The sequence below is a fragment of the Vulpes vulpes genome, chromosome 9, assembly GCF_048418805.1.
Source record: "Vulpes vulpes isolate BD-2025 chromosome 9, VulVul3, whole genome shotgun sequence".
In the NCBI taxonomy this organism is placed as follows: domain Eukaryota; kingdom Metazoa; phylum Chordata; class Mammalia; order Carnivora; family Canidae; genus Vulpes; species Vulpes vulpes.
The window spans coordinates 8869661-8893177 of record NC_132788.1 but is presented as its reverse complement, the minus strand read 5'-3'; the positions used below and the strand labels follow the sequence as shown (position 1 = coordinate 8893177).

At 53.3% G+C, this 23517-nt stretch overlaps 1 protein-coding gene across 1 annotated transcript; it reads left to right on the top strand.

Moving 5' to 3' along the window:
• The first annotated feature begins 9020 nt into the window (after window positions 1-9020).
• ITM2C (integral membrane protein 2C) lies at window positions 9021-21862 on the top strand. The gene is made up of 6 exons (XM_026006276.2): window positions 9021-9297; window positions 16518-16658; window positions 18349-18537; window positions 19522-19632; window positions 20209-20359; window positions 20686-21862. Exons 1-6 carry the CDS (start codon window positions 9178-9180, stop codon window positions 20775-20777), a joined length of 804 nt encoding a protein of 267 aa, XP_025862061.1. The 5' UTR covers window positions 9021-9177; the 3' UTR covers window positions 20778-21862.
• Window positions 21863-23517: the final 1655 nt, after the last annotated feature.

Here is a 23517-nt window from a genome sequence, read left to right as displayed (position 1 = left end):
ATGATATTTCTTCTCTGGTTCATGTTGACCATTTACTTTCCTATAAATTCATCCACTTAAAATATTTATATCTACTAGATATGATTGTATATAAAATAATTTATAAATTATAGTATCTGCCTTATCTATATCTTTCTCACTGAATTAATATTTTTCTCTTATTTATTATTTAGATTTTCTTTTTTTCTTAGAAATTTTATTTATTTATTCATGAGAGACACAGAGAGAGAGAGAGGCAAAGACGTAGGCAGAGAGAGAAGCAGGCTGCACGCAGGGAGCCTGATGTGGGACTCAATCCCGGGACTCCAGGATCATGCCATGAGCCGAAGGCAGACGCTGAACTGCCGAGTCACCCAGGTGTCCCTATCCGTGGAATCTAAAACAAAGAGTAGAATGGTGGTTACCACAGGCTGGGAAATGGGGAAATGGGGAGATGGGGAAATGGGGAGATGCTGGTCAAAGGTACAAACTTTCAGTTATAAGATGAATAAGTCTTAGGGATCTAATGTGGAGCGTGGTGACTAGTTAACAATACTGTGCTGTATACATTAAATTTGCTAATAGAGTGGATCTTAAATGTTATCACATAGACACAAAATGACAACAAGTGGTGGATGTATTAATTAACTTGATTGTAGCGTGCATCTCACAATGCATACATATCTCAAATCATCACGTTGTACACCTGAAGTACATACAATTTTCGCTAGTCAATTATACCTCAATAAAGCTGGCAAGGAGAAAAAAGATATTGTGGAAAAAAGAGAAAAATATACATATTTATCAGGTCCTCCCTTATTCCATTAATTTATTTCCTTCTCTTTTCTTCGGGTTTTTTTGTTATTCTCTCCCTAGATTCTTGGTATCAATCCTTAAGTCATTTACTTTCTCGTTACTTTTTTATATTATGAATTCTTTTGTTTTAAGTTTTTGTTTTGTGGGGCTCAAACTGACCACCCCAAGATGGGGCTCAAACTGACCACCCCAAGATCAGGAGTCACATGTTCCTCTGACTGCCAGGCACCCCTGCGTTCTTTCTTTCAATACTCTGGACTCTTACTGTTTTATTATGAATTCTTTCTGCAGGAACTGCTGATTCTCTGCTTTTCTCTCTCTTTCTACTTTCAGAATAGAAATTTACTGAGCTCATTGCTGCCTAATTAAAAGGACTACATTTCTCAGCCTTCCCTCTATCAGAAATAACTAGCATTTTTCTTATTTGACATTTGCCTCTTTATTTCATATATGGTATTTTCAGATGTGTAAACATATCAAATTTTCCCTCATGACTTCTTGCCTGGTACAGTTAGAAAGTCTCCACTCTATAGTCACCAGTATCTTCATCTGCTACATTTCCGTATAGTATGTTGTTAGGCTGGAAGCTGTACTCATCATTCTTTTTTCTTTTAAAGTTCTTGGCAATTGCAATGACGAATTTTAGAATAGTATTTCTGCTTGTCTGCAAAAACCTATTAGGATTATAATTGGATTTGCTTTGATTTGGAGGAGAATCAACATTTTCATCATCTTCCCATCCAAGAATATGGTTTGTTTCTCCATTTTACTTAAGCTTTATGCTTTCAATAAAATATTGTGTCTTACATAGGTCATAAAGTCTATTGGCAAGGATGTTCCACGTGTAGTTGCTCTCTTGAAGGGAATGTCTTACCCATTATATTGCTGATGGCATGTGCCAAAGCGGGTTGGTTGGTGTGACAGTTTGCAGGAAGCCTTTCAGTGGGGTCATTGCAGGCCAGTCTCTGCTTCCTGGGAGCAAGTGAGAAGCTCATTTGAGGAGGTCCTGGAGCTAGGAAGTGGTGGGGATGGAGAGCCAGTCCCAACGGGTGTATCGCCACAGCCCAGACACTATACCACCTCTCTTCAAAAAACACTTCCCATAAAAAACAAAACAAAAAAACAAAAAAAACAAAAACAAACAAAAAAAACACTTCCCATCAAAATATTTTCACAGCACATGGGGTGCCTGGATGTCTCAGTCAGTTAAGCGTCTGCCGTCGACTCAGGTCATAATCCCAGGGTCCTGGGATCGAGCCCCGTGTCTGGCTCCCCACTCAGCAGGGGGTCTGCTTCTCCCTGTCCCTCTGCCCCTCCCCCCCTCAAATAAATAAATAAAATATTTAAAAAATATATATATTTTCACAGCACAAATCCAGCTTGGAGGGCCATACCTAAGACCATGTGTATGGCAAGGTGATAAATGAAAGGACTGCGTGGAAGATTCTGAGTTAAAAACAAAGAACTTTGTTTTCCACACCTTTGTCAGGGTGGCTCTTGTGGAACATGCTTGCTGCTGTGAAAGCCTCACCTTCCGGTCTGTGGCACTGAAAAGGAAACCAGTCCCCAGTATGTACCCAGCAGTAATGAGTGTGCACATTCGCTGAGGACACATGTCAGGAACAGAAGCACTGTTCCTAAGAGCCCCCAACTGGAAACAGCCAAAGTGCCTACCAACAGCAGAATGGATGGTGGTGCACAGCCGAACACCACGCTCTCAAGAATGAAGCAGCCCCCAGTACCCTCAGCATGGATGGCCCTCACAATCATGATGTTCAGGATGGGGACAGGAAAGAGTACATACTGTGAGATCACACCTATAGATACCATTTTTAAAACAGGCAAAGCTCTTCATGGGGCAGGAAATGAGGATAATGTTTACTCTTGGGTCAGGAGTGGGGACAAAGGTGAGTGCTAATGTTCTGTTTCTTGATCTGTGTGCTAGTTACATGTATGTGAATATTTTGTTTTGTTTTGTGAATATTCATGGAGCTGCACACTTATAATTTAGGAATATTTCTGTGTTGGGATGCCTGTGTGGCTCAGCGGTTGAGCCTCTGCCTTTGGCTCAGGTTGTGATCCTGGAGTCCCAGGATCGAGTCCCACATCAGGCTCCCCGCATAGAGCCTGCTTCTCCCTCTGTGTATGTCTCTGCCTCTCTCTCTCTCTCTCTCTCGTCTCTCATGAATAAATAAAATCTTTAAAAAAAAGAATATTTCTCTGTATATGTTATATCTCAATAAAATGTATCACCCCCCCCCCACCTCCCTCCCATCCCGCAAAAAAATATCTGAATCAGCAGTCCTCAAATTTTTTAGACTCAGGGTCCCTTTAAACTCTTAAAAACATCAAGGAGCCTAAAGATTTTTTGTTTATGTGGAAAATACACTCAATGATATTAACCATATTGAAAATTAAAACTGAGACATCTATGGGCTATTTATTAAGTCATATAAAAGTAACAGTATAAACCTATTACATGTTAATATAATAACATTTTTATTTTAAAAAACAGTATTTTACAAAGCAAAAAAAATCATAAGAACGGTGGAGCCATTTTATATTTTTGCAAATATCTTTAATATCCAGCTTAATAGAAGAGAGCTGGATTCTTCTATTTTCTTCTGCTTCCAACCTATTATGATACCACATGTCATGTAACTTCTCAATTACTCCACTGAATTCTCATGAGAGAATGAAATTTAAAAATGGAAATAACACCTTAATATTATTAGACAAATAGCTTTGACCTCCAAATTCTCAGAAAGAGTTGTGGGGATGTCCAGGGTTCCTCAAAACACACTTTGAGAACCGCTGATCTAAATAGGTTAAATTTTTTTTTCAAGGGGGGAAGGGGCCCAAGTTCTTACGAATTTAAGCCAAACTCATGTGCACATCATTGCGCCCTTATGAGAACTTTCTGGTGGTGAATAAACTCCCAGACTGTTTCACCTGTTCTTCCTTCATAGATGGAACAATGGTCACCAGGCCAGGTGTATTGGTATACGCTCCTTAGTGTGCTGAAAGATCGCAGGCAAAGACCTTGGTCTAGGGTTCTCTCTTCTGGTCTACTGAGGGTCCTGACCTTGCACACCCATCTCTCCACTTAAAATAGCACCATCCTAACAATTTAGATGACATGGATAAATTCTTCAAAGATGCAATTTAGCAAAACTGACATAGGAAGAAATAGAAAATCTGAATAGCTCTATATTTGTTAAAGAAATTGAATTCATAGTTACAAGCTTACCCATAATAACAATTCCAGATCTCCATGCCTTTATTGGTAAATTATATCAAATATTTTAAGGAAGAAATAACACCAATCTCACTTAAACTTTCTCAGAAAAAAAAAAAAGGAGGAGGAAAGACTCCCTAATTCATTGTATGAAGTCAGCATAACCCTGATACCAAAAACTGGTATCACAAGAAAAGAGAGCGTAATAGCTCTCATGAACATAGATAAAAAACAAAACAAACAACAACAACAACAAAAAAAGCTTAACAAGATATCAACCAGTTGACTCCAATAATATATGAAAAGGTCAACATATTATGACCAAGTAAGGTTTATGCCAGGAACACAAGGCTCTTTTAATATTCAAAGCTCAATTAATACAGTTTCTAATAAAAGATGAAACTCATAGTGTCACTTTAGCTGAAGAAAATGTATTTGACCTAATGTAATGCTCATTCATGATTAAAACTCTCAGCAAACTAGGAAAAGAGAGAATTTCCTCAATATGATTAAGGATGTTACAGATTGAATTGTGTCCACTAGAAAGATATGTTGAAATTCTAACAACCTATGTGACTATATTTGGAAATAGGGTCTTCTCAGATATAATCAAGTTAATATGAAATCATCATGGTGGGCCCTAATCCAATATGACTATTGTTCTTATAAGAGGAGGAAAGTGTCATGTGAAAATGGAGACCCAGGCAGAAGAAAGTCATGTGATGATGGAGGCAAAGATTGGAGTGATGTGTCTATAAGTCAAGTAATGCCAGGGTTGCCAACAATACCAGAAACTAGAAGAAAAGAAGTATTATCCCCTACAGGTATAAAAGCAAGCATAACCATACTGAAGCCTTTATTTTATTTATTTAGATCTTTTTGTTTATTTGGGAGAGAGAGCACAAGTGTGCACAGACATGAGTGGAGGGAGGGGCAGAGGGATAGAATCATCAAGCAAACTGAGCTCAGAGCCCAACATGGGGTTCAATCCCACAACCCACAACCCATGAGATCATGAACTCAGCTGAAACCAAGAGTCAAATGCTTAACCGACTGAGCCACCCAGGCACCCCTGAAACCTTGATTCTAGACTTAGAACTTCCAGAGCTTTGAAATAATCACTTTCTTATTTTCAGCCACCCAAGTTGTGATGTCACACAGAGTTTCCTCTGGGAAACTAACACACAGGGCATCTATGAAAAACCTACAACCAAATTCCCTTCATGGCAAAATACTGAACATTTTCCCTCTTGAGAAACAAAATGAAGATATCTACCCTTAACACTTTTATTCGACACTGTCCTAGAGTCCTAACCAATAAGGCTGGAAAAAAAAACAATAAAAAGCATAAAGAGAAAAAGGAGTAAAACTGTCTTTGTTCTCAGATGGCATGAATATATATTAGAAAGCCCAAGGAATCTATAAAAAATACCGGGACAGATAAATATTATTAAATTTACAAAATACACAATCAATTTTTTGAAATCAATTCTATGTCTATATACTACCAGTAAAGAATTGGAAGATGACATAAATAATAAATGCAATGGCATCAAAAACATAAAACATTTAGGTATAAATTTAACAAGAGATACACAAGACCTCTGCACTGAAATCTACAAAACATTAGTGAGAAGAATTAAAGAGCCAAACAGAGAGATATGCCATGTTCCTGGATTTAAATTCAATACTGTTAAGACATCAGTTTTCCCCAAATTGATCTCTAGATTAAACTCAGACCCAATTTATATTTAATAAGTTTTGTTTTGTAGAAATTGACAAGCCAATTCTAAGGGTTATATGGATCTACAAGAGACAAAATTATCTTGCAAAAGAAGAAAAAGTTTTACACTGCCCGATGTCAAGGCTTACTAGAAATCTACAGCAGTCAAGATAGAGTGAATTGGCAAAGGATAGAAAAAAAATAGAAGAATGTAACAGAATAGAGCCCAGACATAAGCCAACATAGAAACTGCCAACCTTTTGACAAAAGTGCCAAGGCAATTCAATGGAAAATGGAGTTTCTATTTCATTAAACAAATGATCCTGGAACATCTAGATAATCATATAGGAAACAAAACAAAACAAAACCTTAACTCCTACCTTACACTATACATTAAGAAAAACAACTAAAAATAAATCATAGACCTATATGTAAGGCCTAAAATTACAAAGCTTCTAGAAGAAAACATACTAACATATCTTCACAATTTCAGGGTGAGCAAAGATGTTTTAGATAAAACACTGAAAGTGCTAACCATAAAATTAGAGATTGATACATTAAACTGTATTAAAACTATAAAATTCAAAAAAAATTCAAAAAAAAACTATAAAATTCTGCTCATAAGACAAAATTAAGAAAATGAAAAGACCAGCCACAATCTGAGAGGAAATATTCATAATAAATATGTATGACAAAGGACTTGTATCCAGAATATACAATGAACTCCTACAAAGCAATAATAAAAAAGACAATCTAACCTCTAAAATGACCAAAAGACTTGAACAGACATTACACAAAAGAAGATATACAAATGGTCAATACCATAAGAAAAGGTACTCAACATCATTAGTCACCAGGGAAATGCAAATTAAAACCAAAATAAGGGGGCACCTGGGTGGCTCAGTCAGTTAAGCGACCAAATCTTGATTTTGGCTCAGGTCATGATCTCAGGGTCATGAGATCGAGCCCCATGTTGGGCTCTACACTGGGTGAGGAGCCTGCTTAAGATTTTCTCTCCCTCTTTCCCTCTGCCTCTCCCCGTTCCCTCACTAAAAACAAAAACAAAACAAAAACCCATAACAAAGTACAACTTGTTGTATCAGCTAAGATTACTAACTTTAGACTGACAGCACTAAATGTTGGTGAAGTTGTGAAGCAACTGGAACTCTCCTACATTGCCAGTGGGAGCAGAAAATGGTAAAATTCCCCTCCTAGGCTGGAGTATACTGAGGTAGGGGAAAGGGTGGTGGGAGTGGTGTCCCCCAGGTCAGGCAGCAAGGGGGTGCAGCATCTGTGGAGAATTTAAAAACAATAATAAATCCAAATCAACTAAGCGCTGGTTCACATTATATTATCACCATGTGTTCAAAACAGTGTCATGTGATAAAATATGCCTATCTGCTGGAGTGGACCATTCCCACCTTACCCTTTGTGACACTCAAGAAAAATGACAACAAATGTCAACAAAAAAAGCTATGTACAGATATGGTCACAGCAGCTTTGTTCATTATAGCCAAAGACCAAAAGCAACCCCAATGTGCACAACCAAGAGAATGGATAGACAATTGCAGTATATTAACAAAATGGAATATTACTCAGCAATAAAAAAGAACAAAGCATTGTGGGTAAATTTCATAAACATTATGGGAATTTGGCAAGCGGAAGGTTGAATGTGAATAGGTCCTTGGTTGCCGGGTTGCATCTTAGGGCTTTCTATCTTTTGCTACAGGGATTAACACAATGCTTGACATGCAGAGAGGAATGTATATTGGGGATGCTGGATGGGAATCTAACCCAAGGCTGGGACTTCCCTTCTCCAAACACTAAGAGTCAACTAGGAATTCTTGGAGTTGATAAATAGGAGTCCATAGCCCCTTTGTCTCTGGCTGTTGCCCAAGCCAAACTCGTCTGCCTCCAAACCACCTTCAGTTTCCCAGAGTGGGAACCTTAGCATCTGTTAAATCTTCCTTCTCAAGCTATCTGTCCTCAAGGCTGATAGGTTCATCCAAGATCTGAACCAGGATGTTGGAGTCTAGGATGAGAGCACCTAGGGCTCAAGGCAACCATCCAAGACCTGACGGGTAGGAAGGGTCAATGGAGGACTTCGGGCTGTCCTCAACAAACTCTTAGACTCCCCTGCCTTCCGCAGTCAACTCAGCTGCAGAACCAAAAGCTGGTGTTCAGCCCAAGGCTCTGTGTGGATTGCTGGGTGTTGTCCCCAGTCCAGTCTGGACCAGGGACAGTAAGGAAAGATCCAGGGTTTGGGTGCCAAGAGACACTCCAGTAACACCAGCCCCTGGCCCTGCACAGTATCTTTGCAGAGGCAGAATCTTGACTAGAACCCAAGCCGCCAGTCACCCCCTGGCAGGTCCTCCCACCACACTAGACCCTCCTGATAGGCGGGAAACGGGCAACAGAGCTTGTCACTCACTAACGAGGCCGCAGGCTGCCCTCATTTCTCCACTCGCAGCATCCTTAGCATGCATCCCCAGAGACCCTCAGGAAGGTTCTACAGGAATGAAAAATGAAGGAAAAAGGATGAGGGAATATGAAGGATGTGGATGGATGCAGGATACAGGCAAGGGGTTCGGCACCTGGCCTTGAAGCCTCCTCCAGGGCCCAGGACAGGTGGGAGGAGCGAGCCGTGAGGTGAGCAGGATCAGTGAAGGCAGCAGCGTTTCCAAAGAGGAGGGTATGAAGGGAGGGAGGGGGGATGGGGAATTTGTCTAGAAGCTGCATTTACCTGCCTGGCAAACACTTTCAACAAAGATCATGTTATGGGGACAGTGGTCTTGGAGAGGAAGCTGGAAGGGGTAAGGCTGCGAAAGAGGCTGAGTCCGTGTGTGATTGGATGGATGGATGCATGGATGGATGGATGCATGGATGGATGCATGGATGGATGCATGGATGGATGCATGGATGGGGTGAATGAGCGGGCGAGTGAGCGAGCGACTGCCTGAGTGACTGAGCCTGTGAGCAAACCTCAGCCCTCCCGGGTTGGAGCTGCGCGCCCGGCAGGGGTCACTGCGCGCCCCGGGGGCGGGAAGGGGGCGCAGGCGCCGCGAGTGCCAAGCCCCTCCTGCGGGGGGGTGGGGCTGACTGGGGGCGGGGCGAAGTGACGGAGGGGCGGGGCGATCTGGGGGCGGGGCGAAGTGAAGGTGGGCGGGGCGAGCTGGGGCGGGGCTGGCTGGAGGCGGGGCGGGGCTGACTAGGGACGGGGCGGGGCGAGCTGGGGGCGGGGCGGGGCTGACTAGGGGCGGGGCGAGCTGGGGGCGGGGCTGGCTGGAGGCGGGGCGGGGCTAGGGAAAGGGACTCGAGCACCAGCCAAACTTCCGGTGCCTGCGGAGCGCGGAGCGGCGGCTGCACACCCCGAGGCTGCCCGGGCCGAGGCTGCAGGGCGGACGCGCGGGCGGCCGCAGCCATGGTGAAGATCAGCTTCCAGCCCGCCGTGGCCGGCATCAAGGCCGACAAGGCCGACAAGGCGGCGGCCGCGGCTGCGGCCCCGGCTCCGGCCGCTGAGATCCTGCTGACGCCGGCTCGGGTAAGAGGGGCCGGGGTGGGGGGCGCTTGGGCTGGGCTTCTTGGGGGCGACGCGCGCCCCGCGGGCCCCGGGAACCGTTCGAGGCGCGTCGGGGGCCCGGGGCCGTGACCGGAGGGACTGAGCGGCTGGAATGGGGCCTCATCCCATGTGGGAGGGGGCTTGGGGCCGCCGAAAGCAGAGGTCCAAAGAGTGGGAGGGGTCCGGGGCGCTGGTCCCCGGGGGGACGCGCTCGAGGTCTCTTCCAAAACTGGAGGGCCCCAGGCGGCCGGCCCCAAGACAGCGGACGGGCCGGTAGGAAGAAGTTGGAAGAATGCTGGTGGGGGGTTTGCGCCTGTTTCTAATCAAGGGGGAGGGGCCGAGAGTCGCGCCCCAGCTGGGGGATGGGAGGAGGTTCGGACGGAGGTGGGTCAGGCTCGGTGGGGGACGGCGGGGGGTTGCGGGGCCATCGAGTCCGGTGCCAGCGATGGAGGAGGCGCCGGCGACTTCGTCCCAAACGAGGGGCTGGGACTGAGCTGCTGAAAGGCGCACCTGAATTGGTGGACCAGAAAGTGAGGAAATGGAAAGCAACCAGAACCGCCCGGCTGCGCGTCCAGCATTCAAGGTCTGAGGCTCGGGGGTGCAGGTATGAGGCCGGGCGCCCATCTGGGCCTCCCTGCCCCGCTCTTCCTGCCTCTCCCGGCTCCGGGCAGCTCCCTGCATCCCGCGGGGAGGCTCCCCCGCTGCCCCGGTGCCCTCCCGCATCCCCGAGGCTCTTTGTGGGGGCGGGCCTCCTCGGTGCACCCCGCCCCCTCCGGCGTCCTCCCCCGCCTCCCCCTGCCCTCCGGCCGCGGGGAGAGAAGGCATTTCCGCCAGTGGAAAACTGCCTGAGCTGCGTGGAGTCCGACCCGGAGAGGGCAGGACGCGTGGCGGGGAGGGGAGCGAGAGCTGGTCCAGCCAGGCTGCCCTGTGCTCCGGCAAAGCTGCCCACGTAGCCGTGGTCTCCGGCGGTCTTGGGGTGCCCCAGCCGTCCCTCGAGACTGGACTTCCAAAGTCTTTGTCTGCTCCCCTTGCTTCCTATGAGTCTCCCTCAGCGCGGAGGTCCCTCCCCAAGTTTTGTGGCTCAGATTCAACCTTGCCCGGAGTATTAACCGGGGCTGCAGGGGAAGACTTGGGCCTGGGGCCACCAAAGAGGGGACTCTGGAAAGGGGCCTCAGAGGTGGGTGTCACGTCTCTAGCAAAGCCCCTGAGTGAGGAATGCACCGAGGAGCTGCAGGCCACAGCTCTCCTGCCCTGGTGTGGTCACTGCATCACCTAGGACCACCTGGGCTAGGTCAGGGGGTGGGGGGTGGGGGTTGCAATGTACCCCCAACCAAAACAGCTCCATCTTCATCCCATGTTTACATGGGCAGGGGGCATTCCATGTTTGAAGACCATGGTCTTTAAAAGTTTGCAAGGGTCTCTTCAAGCTTCCTTCCTCCCTCCACCAAGGAACCAGCCTACTCCCAAGGCCTGCCGCCCTGCTCAGGCCTGGAATTCAGGACCCTGCCTCTGAGGACTATAGGATTCAAGCAGAAGACAGTCGGGGGATGGAATTCAAACTCTTAGAAGGTCCACCAAATTTCACACGAGTGGCACATTCTCCAGCAGCAGCCTGCTGATGGTGTCGGGCCGGATGGCAGATGCCAGCATCACCTTGGCAGTAACTGACATCCAGTTTCTGGCGCTGAAACCCAGCCAGCATCCTCTCTTCCCCCTCACCCAGCGTGAAATGGAAATATCAACATCTTCCCCATCTTCCCGGGGCTGTTTGTAATGGCCTTGAGCCTGCTGAGCGGGCCTCCTCTCCCAAACCTCGTTAGTTTGGGCAAGGCCCCTAGCTGTCTTAATTGGCACGGAGGAGCACTGGGGGCCCAGGAGGAGGATTAAAATCCTGGCACCACCTAGGACAGAACTGCATAGCAGTAAATGATCATGGTTCCCCGAGGCCCTGAGGTGATAAACGGAGGGGGCTTTGGATGTTACATGTCGGTTCTGCCAATTGCCTGCTGGAATTGGAGCAGGGAAGAGAGTTCACTGCTCTGAGCCTGTTGTGCCCTCACCTGGCCAAGGGGCACGTTCCTGGTGTCCAGTAACTAGGGCATGGATGGAGCCCCCGTCTCCTGCCTCTGGCAGTGAGCACAGCAGGTTGCCGGGCTCCAGACAGAGTGCCACCATCTATTAGGGCACTGAAGGAGAAGGTGGGTGGGACAGGTAGGCCTACTGGGAGGCCCAGCCTTCTCCGTTATTGAGACAGAGCATCTGAGGTTTGCCCCATGCCCATGGGGACGCAGAGGAAAGCTTATTAGAAGGTTTCTTGTGGCTGAGGGTGACCCAAGAACCCTCCTTGGCTACTGACCTGGACTCAAAAATCAGTTATAAAGCCCTGGAAGGACCTGCTGATGAACAGAGTCCATGAACACCCTCCCCTCGGCGGTGAGCTCCCCTGTGGCTATTAGATGCAAATGTCCACCTGCGTGCAGGCCCTGAGGGGCCAGGGTAAGGCCTTTGCAGCACCCTCACAGTGGGGCTCCCCCTGCTTCTGAGCAAAAACTCCAACACAAGGAAGATTCTGTCCCCAGACCTGCTGATGGAAGGAAGTGCCTCAGTGGGCCGCGAAGGGATGGGGGCGGGGGCCCAGCTGGGCTTCCAGCTGCCCACCCTCCCCTTGGCGCTCGCCTCGGAGGTACTGAGAAGCCTGCGCTGAAGGCCGACTGGCGGGAAGCCAGCCTGGAAAGTGGGCTGGCCAGGAAGCACCCCCTCCTAGCACGCACCAGCTAGGTCGGTCTTCCCCTTTGGGGGCCTGCGGGCCAGCCGGGGCCTGAGTGGGCACACGCGCGCGCAGCCAGGTGTGGGCCTGCACAGACTGGGCTGGGCTGGGGGCTGCAGACGGCGGGGGTGGGGCTGCCCGGGGCGGGAGACAGGTTCAATACCATCCTCTCAGCGCGGCTCATTTTCTCCTTGGTTTTGCCTTTGATTAATGGCTCCTGCGTCGCCCCCTCCCCCAGCCTGCATACCTGGGGATCAGATTTCACTTTCCGAGTCCCGGCCTCGGGCCCTGGGCGTGGGGGAGCCGGTTGGGGGAGGGTCCCCTGCCAGCCGGGAAGGCCGACCTGGCAGGCCCGGGGTGCTCCTGCCCCAGTGCCCCAGTACCCGCTGGCCCTGCCGGCCGGGCTGAAGGACCTTTCTGGAAAGGTAGCCCTGCTCCAGATCGTGCCCCGGTGGCGGGCTGGGGGCTTCGGCCGGCCCATGCCTGGCCTGCCCGGGGCCTTCCCAGAGGGGCTTCGGCTTCTGAACACATCATGATGGCTTTTCTCTTCTGTTTCCCTCTCTTTTCTGTTCGCTGGACCTTGCCTGTTTCAAGGCTGTGAGCGGACTCCCAGGGAGGATGAGTTCCCCTTAGGGGAAAAAAACATTTATGGTAAAATCACGGAAGTGCAGCCTGGCTCCCCACTTCCCCCCAAACACACACCCTCTCCCAAGTTCTCTCTCTCCCCCGGGGAGGGCTCTTCCAGCAGCCAGCTTTGCTTCTCATCCATGGATGGAGCCTTTGTCCCCCCCGGAGTCTCTCATCTTGCCTGCCAGGAAGCCAGTAGATGCAGGGGAGTGGGTGGTGCAGGAGTCCTCAGGGGTCCATGCTGTTCTTCACCCAGTGGGTGCCCAGGCCTCCAGCCACGTGATGGGACTGGGGTCCCAGGACTCCCAGTCGCCGTTCACCCAGCTGTCTGTACGGGGAACACAGCTCTGTGTGCTGGTGGACGGTGGGCCTCTGCCTGCTGCTCCCACCCCCACTAGGTCTGGCTGGCTGGTGCACACACACACACACACACACACACACACACACACACACACACACGGGCATTGGTGACCTTGAATCTGATCCGCAGCCTGGGAAAGAAAGATGCTGAGGGGGAATGAAGCCCAGGAGGGCCCGGCGAGCGCCCCTCCCCCACCAGGGCGGCAGCAAGTGCATTTCTGGCTCCCTGCCAGCCTCCGCCCAGCAGCCTGCAATTGTAGTTTAATCTGCTTGCAGTTAATTTGGACATTGTTACCGAGGAACTGTAGCTGGGGGGGGGCCCTCCAGGAGTCATGGGAGTCCGCCCAGCTAATGCTCCAGTTGGCTGGGCTCCCCTTGACCGCCGCAGCCCCGGCTTTGCTAAACCATTTAATGAGCACCGTCGGGGGCCTCGGTGCAGCGGGCAGGGGAGGCCCAGGCCCCTCGTGGTCCCAGCCGGCGGCTCACGCGCCCCACACGAGTGCACAGCGAGGCGCTTTGCTCTGAAAGCCCCGTTGCCTTGGAAACAGTAGGCTGTGTTTTCCTCCTTTCTAAATGGAAGCCCCCCCCAAATGCCTGGCTGCTCCATGGGGGGGGCTGACATTTTCCTGGGTCTCCAGCACAAGTGAAGCAGCGTGGGGGGCTCAGGAAGCGGGCTTCTCCGCGGTCCTGGGTGAGCTGGGCAGCCAGGAACCCCCAGGTTCCCTGTCGTGTTGTGTGGGGCCCTGTAAGCGATGGCAGCTTCGGGGCAGGATTCAGGGGCCCTCCCTCCGGTGTGGGGCTTGGTGCCTGAAGTGCCTTTTGTCTCAAAGCAGGGACATCTATGGCTCCAGTCTGCCTCCTGGCAAGCTCAGGTCCTGCTTTCCCTTCCAGCCCACTGCTCATGATGCTTCTGGGGTCTGGGCCCTGTAGGCGGGAGGGGTGTCAGTAGTGGTAGGATAGGGAGCTGTGTGTGAGCCCCGGACACGTGAGAGGTGTGTCTGCTGCACAGCTAGGAAAGGTGGGGGGATCCTCGGCCACAGCCACCACAGGTGCCCACACCTGACCCAGCCAGGAGCAGAAAGGCTGCTTTAAAACCATTGGCGCTCCCTGTTTGTGGACTTATTCCTGGAGCCGGAGCAGGCCCTCGGGCTCTCGTGCTTGTGGCCCATTGACTTTGTTTTGTTTTGTTCTTTTGAAAAGCAGTTCTCACAAGCCTACTTCTCCGGTTTTCCTGAATGCAGGAGCAAAAGCATGGCCAGTGTGCAGCCTCAACAGCTGTCCGGGGCCTTGGCCCTGCAAAGAATAGGTTCAGCGGAGACAGCTCGGCTATTTTTATCTAGCACTTCATCCTGACAAAGGGCTCTCAGGTTCTCCTTCTCCTTTAATCCTCGTGTCTTCACTTCTCAAAAGAGAAGCTGTGGGGGGAGCTTGCAATCCTGTCCTCAAGGGGATCTCTGTCCCTGCTGGAGCCCCTCTCAACCTGGGGTCACCGCTCCCCCCATGGCGTATGAGTGTCCCCACCCCACGGGCAGGATTCACAGCTGGCCGATCCCAGGGCAGCCATCGCACTTTGGGACCCACTCAGGCCTCTGGAGGAGCAGAAAAGCCAGCACCTCATCTCCAGGAGCCCCCGGGTGGCTTGTCCCCTGTGGCAGCACCTGTCCCTGTGGGACCTTGGTTAGGGCACCCCAGGGTGCTGAGCAGATGCCAGCAGGGTGATTGCAGGAGCCCCGCAGCAGGGCTGGGGTGGTGAGAGCCCCAGCAGTCAGCTAGTGAGTTTGGAGCAATGGGTTTGACCTTCCAGCCTGCTGGGTGAGCTCCCTGGAGCACAGCAGACAGGGGTGTTGGGGAGTTGGATGGGCCAGGGTACCTCTGTCCCGTGGTGCAGAGGCTGGGAGCTAACTGGTCTAGGGATGGATGTGCCCAGTGAGGGGGAGGGTCCTCTGGGTGTTTTTGTCCTCTTCCTGGGTGAGTGGGAGAGCCCCAGGCTGGGGGGCATTTGCCCTCTGATGGTGCTCCCCTTGCTCCCTGAGGCCTGGGCCCCATACCCTGTTTTCTCTAAGCCAAGGGGCCTCAGGGACAGGGACCAGAGCACCACACCAGGCCAGCCCCCAGGTTAAAGGGAGTGAGGACACATGGCACAAAGGGGGCTAAGCAGGAGGTGCATGTCACACGTTCAGTTCTTGAGAGGCTTCGGGCTTCCAGGCGGGAGCTCCTTCCCTTCTCCCACCTGCCTCAGCTCCTGGAGGCTGGGGGGTGGGGGGGGTGTCTCCGGGATTGGACTCTGACTTCACCCTGACTGTATGTGGACACCATGCAGGAGGGACAGAACGGCAGACAGCAGAGACGGAGACAGGCCTGGGCTTTTGCCACATGTCCCAGGGCAGGTGAGGGAGGACACGCACAATCCTGAGAGATGGCCAAGGTCACGCAGGTTGTTAAGAGCCTGAATCACTAGCTCTCGGGCTGTTGCTCCGGGTCAAGCAGGTTCCTAAGATCTGCACACACAGCCCTGCATCCACCACTCCAGACCCGTGTGCCCTGGAGCAGTTTGCTGTGACTTGGCAGCCCTGCAGCTGCTGTCCGGAGCCCGACTGGCTCCCCAGAGCAGGTTTTCTCCAAGAAGCCTCCCGCTCTGGCCTCCCTGATGGCACCTGTTGCCACCATAGCCACGTTTCCCTCCTGGCAGAGATGCCCTGGCCTCCAGAAACCTCCAGACTTCAGCCCTGAGGTTCCACTCCTGCCGGCCAGCACCTGTGCACCTGTGAGGGGCCGTAGCTGTCCCCCCGCCCAGGCTGAGCGGTGCCCAGGGCTGCCTGGCTGGAGGGGGACAAGCACTGTGCCCCGACCCTCCAGACCCCGTGAGCTTCCTGGAGCCTCCGCGTCTCTCAGCCAGTGACCACTCCCTGCCACAGCCTTCCTGGTGGAGCCCAGAAGCCACCTCCTATGGCCCCAGTTCCAGGCCACCGTGTGCACTGTAGCCTGTGGGCGGATCCGAAGCCTTCCCTGGCTTCCCCGTGCCCAGGGCAGCAGCTCCCAGCCTGCCCAGTGCACCTCCAGTTCCTACAAGGTCCTAGGTCTGCTGCAATTACTAAGGCCATGTCTGTGCTTCCCCTGTTCTATATTTAAGAGAATAGACTGTAGTTACGGCCGGTATAATAAAGGGAACTAGTGGGTGAGCCACATGGACCTGCTTGATCCCAGTGGGTCATTCTGTGTGGCTTTGATGCGGGTCTCAGTATATCTTTACCTGGGAGGAAACCGGGGAGGCCCCGGCAAGGCATTCCTTCCAGATAATGCTCCACGTAGCCTCAGCACTGCCCCCCACCCCCGCCACTTGTCCCAGGGCTCGCCAGCTGCAGGGGGACGTCTCACTTTGGGAAAGGGGTGGGAGGATTCCCAGAGGAGCAGAACCAGCATCGGGCTGACCCGGCACTGCAATCCACAGGAGGAGCGGGCCCCCCCACAGCGCTACAAGAAGGGGGGCTCCGTGGGCGGCGTGTGCTACCTGTCGATGGGCATGGTCGTGCTGCTCATGGGCCTCGTGTTCGCCTCCGTCTACATCTACAGATACTTCTTCCTCGCACAGGTGAGGCCAGGCGGGAGGGGGGGCCTGGGGCTCAGGGACAGGTAGTGATTAGAGAGGACTTCGGGGAGGCGGCAGGTGTGGCAGCCGGGTGACCTGCCTCCAGGTGGGAGTGAGTGACCAGCCAAGCCCAGAAGACCCGCATCCTCCCTCCCTGGGGCCTCCTTGGACACGAGCCAGCCCACCCAGGCCCTTGCCTGGTGCTGGAGCCCCACCCCCTGACTCCCACAGACCCTGATGGACCATCCTTACCTCTGGCTTCAGGCACACCTGAGGGCCAACAGGGAACTCCCAGGAGCACAGGCAACAGTGGGGGAGCTGGGATGGGCATCCATGGCCCCTTTCCACAGTGTCACCCTGGAGTGTTGGCCCCAGAAGCTCAGATCCGGCAGAAATTGGAACTCTTGTGACCCTCTCAGAGCCAGACCCTGTGCCCAGGGGTCATGCTTTAGGGACTTCCATTCCTTGGACACGGATGTGGATTACAAAACGAGGTGGCAAGCGGGTTAATGGCCAGAATCCCCACCACCGCCTCCTGCAAGCGGGGGCCTCCACCCGTGATAGCACCCCCGTTATGTGCTCACACAGCCGCCGCTCAGGGCACGAGGCTGGGCCCGAGCTGGTCATGGTCACAGTGACATCATCATCAGTCCAGACCAGGGCGGGGGGAGAGGGTGCCCCCAAAGTAGTTCTGTTAAAGCCCAAAAGAATACCCGTAAGTGCCACAAGCTGGGAATTTCGGAGTGACAAAGCAGCCGAGGCTTGCCAGTCATTTATGACCTGAGTGACCTCCTCCCCGCCTCGAGCAGTGGTTTTTAGCTTCGTTACTTAGTTTTTTCGTGATGGAAATTACTGAAGAGTTTTTGTATTCCGTGTGACTTTCCCCTGGAACCTCAGCTCCCACACAACTGCCGACTTCCCTTTTGTTCGCCTCCCGCCCCCCGCCTTCCCCCTCCATGACCAGCTCCCCGCTTGTTCCTGGTTCTCACCTCCCCAGCCGGTGCTCTCTTGGGGCTCCTCACCCCGCCCAGTCGCTGGGGGGTGGGGGCACCTCCGAGCAGCCTCTGCGTCTGCCCTGGACAGTATGATTCATGTGTGATGACTCACCCCCCTGGGACAGCGTACACTCCGAGAGAGGGAAATTCTGCCCACGACAGGCCAGTGTCTGCGCGCAGACCTAGAGGAGCCCCTGGAGCAGGACAGGTGGCCACGCTGGTCCTCGTGCTCAGCCGCTTGGCCCCGGTCGTCTCGCTGCCTCCCTGCCCTGGATGATGGGGGGACTCGGCTGGCTGTTCAGATAGGGACACAGTGTTCGTCAGGGTCACTCATGGGATCCGGGGAAGGTGGTGGGACTCATGTGAGGCTGGACACAGAGCTGGCTGTAGCGGTGCTTCCAGAATCTTCCCACTGCTGCCTGCCTCTCAGCCGCTCTTCCTGCAGGGCCCAGCCGGCTCGATCTGGGCTCCTGTGCTTGCCCCCGAGAGCCACAGAGGCTGTCCTCCTAGGACCTGGTGCGTCCGGCTCGCCCTCCCTGGGCCCCCACATTTCTCAGTTTCTCCATCTGTGAAATGGGTCTCATGGTCCCAACCTGCCTGCTTGCCGGGGCCTTGGGGTCATGGCACGGTGGGGTGGGCAGGGTGGCTGTGCCCAGGGCGCCACGTGACCAGTCTGTCTCTCTCCCCACGTTGCTCAGCTGGCCCGAGACAACTTCTTCCACTGTGGGGTTCTCTACGAGGACTCCCTGTCCTCCCAGGCCCGCACTCGGATGGAGCTGGAGGAGGACGTGAAGATCTACCTCGAAGAGAACTATGAGCGCATCAATGTGCCCGTGCCCCAGTTTGGCGGCGGTGACCCTGCAGACATCATCCATGACTTCCAGCGGGTGAGGCCGGCCGGGGCTGGGGCAGGAGCGGTGGAAGGGTGTCCTGACGGCCCAGAGCCCCTCTTCCAGCAAGGGTCACGAGAAAGGAGAACAGGAACCAAAGGAGAATGAATGCCACTGCCCCTAGTCCCTCCTTTGAGCATGTGCTGTGCGATGGCAAGTATGTGTAGGGGACGTCCACGAGCTAGGCTCGTCAGGATTTTACACACATTGCTGTTGTTACATCGGTGGTGTTTACCGCCCAATGTGACCTAGCCGTGGTGGATTTTCTCCTGCGCCCCCGACAGCTTGCAGACACTGGCCGTCATGGGCAAGGCCAGTGTGCCTTGTAATTGGGTATTTTGTGTTGACATTTTACTGAGGTGTGGCACACTTACCACCAAGGGCACGAAGTGCATGGCTTAGTGGATTTTCCCAGAGGCCCACATGTGACACCATCCAGGCCAAGTGTTGGAATCTTGCCAGCATTCCAGAAGGTTCCCCTGTGTGCCCCTGCCCCCCTCAGCCAGTCCCCCCCTACCCAGATGTAACTATCCTTTGCACTTCTTTTTTTTTTTTTTTTTTAATATTTCATTTATGTACTAGAGAGAGCATGAGTGGGGACAGGTAGAGGGAGAGGGAGGAGCAGACTCCCTACTGAACAGGGAGCCCGACATGGGGCTTGATCCCAGGACCTCGGGATCATGGCCTGAGCCAAAGGCAGACACCTCACTGACTGAGCCACCCAGACACCCCATCCTTCTCACTTCTCTCACCAGTGACAGTTTTGAGGCCAGAGAAACACAGGATTCCCTGGCTGTGTGTCCCCCATGCTTGCTTCCCAGAGCTTCCTAGGGGTCCTCCTGCCGAGGGTCCAGGTCGTCCCCAGGTCTATAGGAATCAGGGGTGCATCATGCTGGCACCCCTGCTGGCTGGACACATCCCCAGCCCCCCAGGGCCAGGCCCTTGCCTGCAGAGCCTGACACAGCCCCCCCTCCTGCTCAGGGGCTCACTGCCTACCATGACATCTCCCTGGACAAGTGCTATGTGATCGAGCTCAACACCACCATCGTGCTGCCCCCTCGAAACTTCTGGGAGCTCCTCATGAATGTGAAGGTGAGCAGAGGCCCTCGTGGCACCTTGCTGCGCTCCCCCGTGGAGGCCAGGCCTGCGGCAAGGAGGTTCCTGCAGTGGGGGTCGGGGGTGGGGGACAGGTGCCCAGGGGTGTTGCTGTCAGCTGGGCCCAGCGCCGCAGATTGGTACCCCTCCTCCATCTTCCTTCTCCCACACCCAGAGTCAATGCCTCCTTTTCTTCTCCCTGCCACACTTCTGCCTTCCTCTCTCATGAAGAGCCCCAAGACCAGCTTCCTTGGCCCCTCAGGCCATGCCCTATGAGCAGCACTCCCCCTTGGGGTGGGAGGCCAGGCAGTACTGCGGGTGCAAGCACTTGGCACAACCAGAAAACGCCTGGGGGCGTCCAGAGGGCAAGCCACGGGGCCTCTGGGTGAGGGGGGCCCAGGAGAGTGTGGACAGGCATTTCAGGTGTGTGTAGCGGGGGGGGGGGGGGGGGGGTACTCTGGGCAGGATGGCAACAAGGGGAGTGGGCGGTGCGGACAGGTGGAGTCTGGGGCAGGAGAGCCCCCCACTCCCACCCCGGGTACTGACCCAGCGCTGCGGCCGCTCCCTTCGCAGAGAGGGACCTACCTCCCGCAGACGTACATCATCCAGGAGGAGATGGTGGTGACCGAGCATGTCAGCGACAAAGAGGCCCTGGGCTCCTTCATCTACCACCTGTGCAGTGGGAAGGACACGTACCGGCTGCGGCGCCGGGCTACCCGGAGGCGTGAGTGGCCGGCCCCTCCTGTCTGGGGCCCCTGCCCCGAGCCCTAAGCCACGGCCATCCCCCAGCAGCCCCGGTAACTCCGCGCGCCCCGTGCGCCAGCCCTGGTGCCCACGCTAAGAGCGTGTAAGTTATCCTCGTCCGCATTCTCGCTGCCCCTCGAAAGATGAGGAAGCGAGGGACAGAGAGGTTAAGTGACCCCCCTGAGGCCACACAGCAGGGACGGTGGCCGGGTGAGTCTGGGCGGCCTCTGGGCCAGGTGCCCTCCGCGACCCCGCCAGCCCTGGGCCAGGGCCCAGTCCTCACTGACATTCTCCCTTCCCTCCCAGGGATCAACAAGCGAGGAGCGAAGAGCTGCAACGCCATCCGCCACTTCGAGAACACCTTCGTGGTGGAGACGCTCATCTGCGGGGTGGTGTGAGGGCCTCCCCCTCCAGGCCTCGCCCCTGCCCTCTTCCTTTTTTCTCTTCTGGCCGCTCCGGCCCTCCTCCTTCCCCTCGCTTCGCTTGTACTTTGGACACCTTTCCCTAGATGTGACGTGTCTCCTGGTTCCTTTCCGGCCCTGCCCGCCTCCCTGTACCAGAGCCGTGACCTCTCGAGGCCCCACCTCCGCCCAGCTCCCGGGGCCGGGGGAGCAGGGGGGCACCCAGGGTGGAGTCGGTGACCGCCACCCTGAAGTCAGGCTGTCCGGGGGCTGCCCACAGCTGCGATGGCAGCCTGGGAGAAGGGCTGGATAGAGGGGCCGGGCTCGGGGGTGGGGGGTCCCTGGAAGGGGACAGGGAGGGATGTGGTGCAGGGTTCAGAAATGTCTGCACAGTTGGTGAAGTCCTAAAAGGTTTGTTCCTTGGACGGTCCCACATCCGGATTCCCAGATCCGGGCTGAGGATGGGGGAATGTGCCCGGGGATGGGCCCACCCAGAGCACAAGGGCAGGTGGGTGTCCTGGGGCCCCCCTGGACTCCTGTGAGTGCCTTGAGCCCACCAGCGGGAGCCTGGAGTGAGGGCAGGGGATGAGTCTGTCAAGCACAATCGTTCTCCGAGTGGAACCAAAGAGGGGAGGAGCCAGGGCCGGGTCCTGGCCCCCCGGGAGCACAAGGACAGGGTCCTGCGGCCCTGGCCACAGGTACAGGATGGGAGCGCTGAGCAGAGACGAGGGGTGGGCTCGTTGCCTTCTCCAAGCTTGGAGCTGTTTTGGAAGATAATGTGGGGGGAAGGGAGAGCCACCTGGTACTTGTACACCCTGCCTCCCCCTCGTTCTGAAATTCCGTCCCCCTCGGCTTTGGGGGAATGCAGCCTTTTTTTCCTTTTCCTTCTCACTTTTGCATGTTTTTACTGATCATTCGATATGCTAACCGTTCTCAGCCCTGAGCCTGGAAGAGGAGGTTTCGACACCTCCTGTCAGACTTAGGTGCTCTCTGGAGATGAAACTCTTAAATGCTTTGTTATTTTCTCAATTAGATCCCTTTTCAGAAGTGTCGGTAGAACAATAAAAATCTTTGACTTCTGACTTGGATTTGGGAGTGGCGGGGCAGGGTGGGCGCCCCATGCTGCAGGCTGGCCGTGCAAGTGCCTGGGGGAAGGGGCGCAGGTGCCTTGGGAAGGCCGGGAGGGTCCCTCACCTCCCTGAGCCAGGGAGATCGCATTTTACAGGAAGGAGGAAGAAAGGGGTTGGAGACCAGAAGCAACTGGCCCAAGGTCACGCTGCTTGCAAGTGCCCATAAACCACCCCATTTAGTTCCACACGGAAGATGACATCACTATTGCTTGTCCTTAAGCACAAGGACGGTGGAGTGTTCTCCACGATTTTGGGGCAATTAGTAACCATCCCGGTGGATCTGAGCTGAGGTTGGCGTGAGTCACAGGGTCGCATTCAGCAGAGAAGGAGGCGGTGGGAGAGCCAGCCCAGAGCCTTGGCCGGGTGGACTCCAGAGGCGGGATCTGGGGCAAGGGTGGTGGCTACACCCTTGCTGCTGGTCGGGTTCAATAATCCTGCAAGGGACAGAAATGACTTAAGTTATTGCAGACACACCTTGTTCTCCTAAGGCAATCTTGTCCAGACGTCAGCCTTCATGCAATGCAATCACAATTAAAACACTGATAGGATTTATTGTTTAACTCGACACAGTTCTTTTGGCAAAGTCAACACGGGGAATGATCTGGTAAATCCTCAGAAGAGGAAACAACGGCCTCCAGGTATGAAGCATTATAAACTATCGTGATTTAGCAAAAGGAGAAGGACAATAGGGCAGTGGAGGGCCTGGAAATTGTAAATACAAGGAAATTTAATGGGGCGCATGTGGGTTCTTTTTAATGGAACAGCTGGCTAGCCATTGTGACAGAAAAACCTGGATCCTGCTTCCCTATAACAAAATTAATTCTGGATAGACCACAGATTTGAGGTATGAAATGAAGCCATAAAAGTACTTGAGAAATGATTTAAGAGAATCTTAGAGGAGGGAAAACCTAAGCATGATACCTACCACTTACGACTTGGACCATGGAAAAGTGGAATTTACGTCCAGCCAAACACACTATGAAGTCAAAGGGCTTACCAGGGGCAAACAGGGAGAGGTTTTTGAAAGTAGGACATAAAAGGACCCTTCCTCAATATGCAACATTCCTATAAATCATGAACCACGCGTGGCCAAGCCAGTACGTAGCTAGGCAAAGACTATGAGCAGGCCGTGCACCGTGAGGGAAATATGAGTGGAGCATTGCGTAAACGTGAAAAGATGTCTAGTTGCAGTTACACAGAAATTGCAAAACAAAATTGGGAAGCTGCATTTTTGCAGGACAGGGTTTTGGGTTCTTTTCAGAGTTTTGTTTTTATTAGATGTTTTACACTGAGGCATTTACTCCATACAAAATGCTGTACATAAACCGCAGGTCTGCGAGGAAGCATCGTGACCAGTGTGTATCTGGAGACGCACCAGCCAACCAACTGAGACAAGGCGGCCAGTATCGCCGATGTCCTGCGTGCATCTCTCCCTGTGCTGCTAACGAACCACCCCAGCATTTAACGGCCTAACGCAGCAGTTCACTATTTTTCCTGGTTCCCAGGGATGGCGGAGCTTGGCCAGCTCTCTGGAGCGCACTCAGCTGGGAGCCTGGCTAGGCTCCCCGTCCAAGGTGCCCCTCCCCTCCCTGGCCTCACTCAGCATG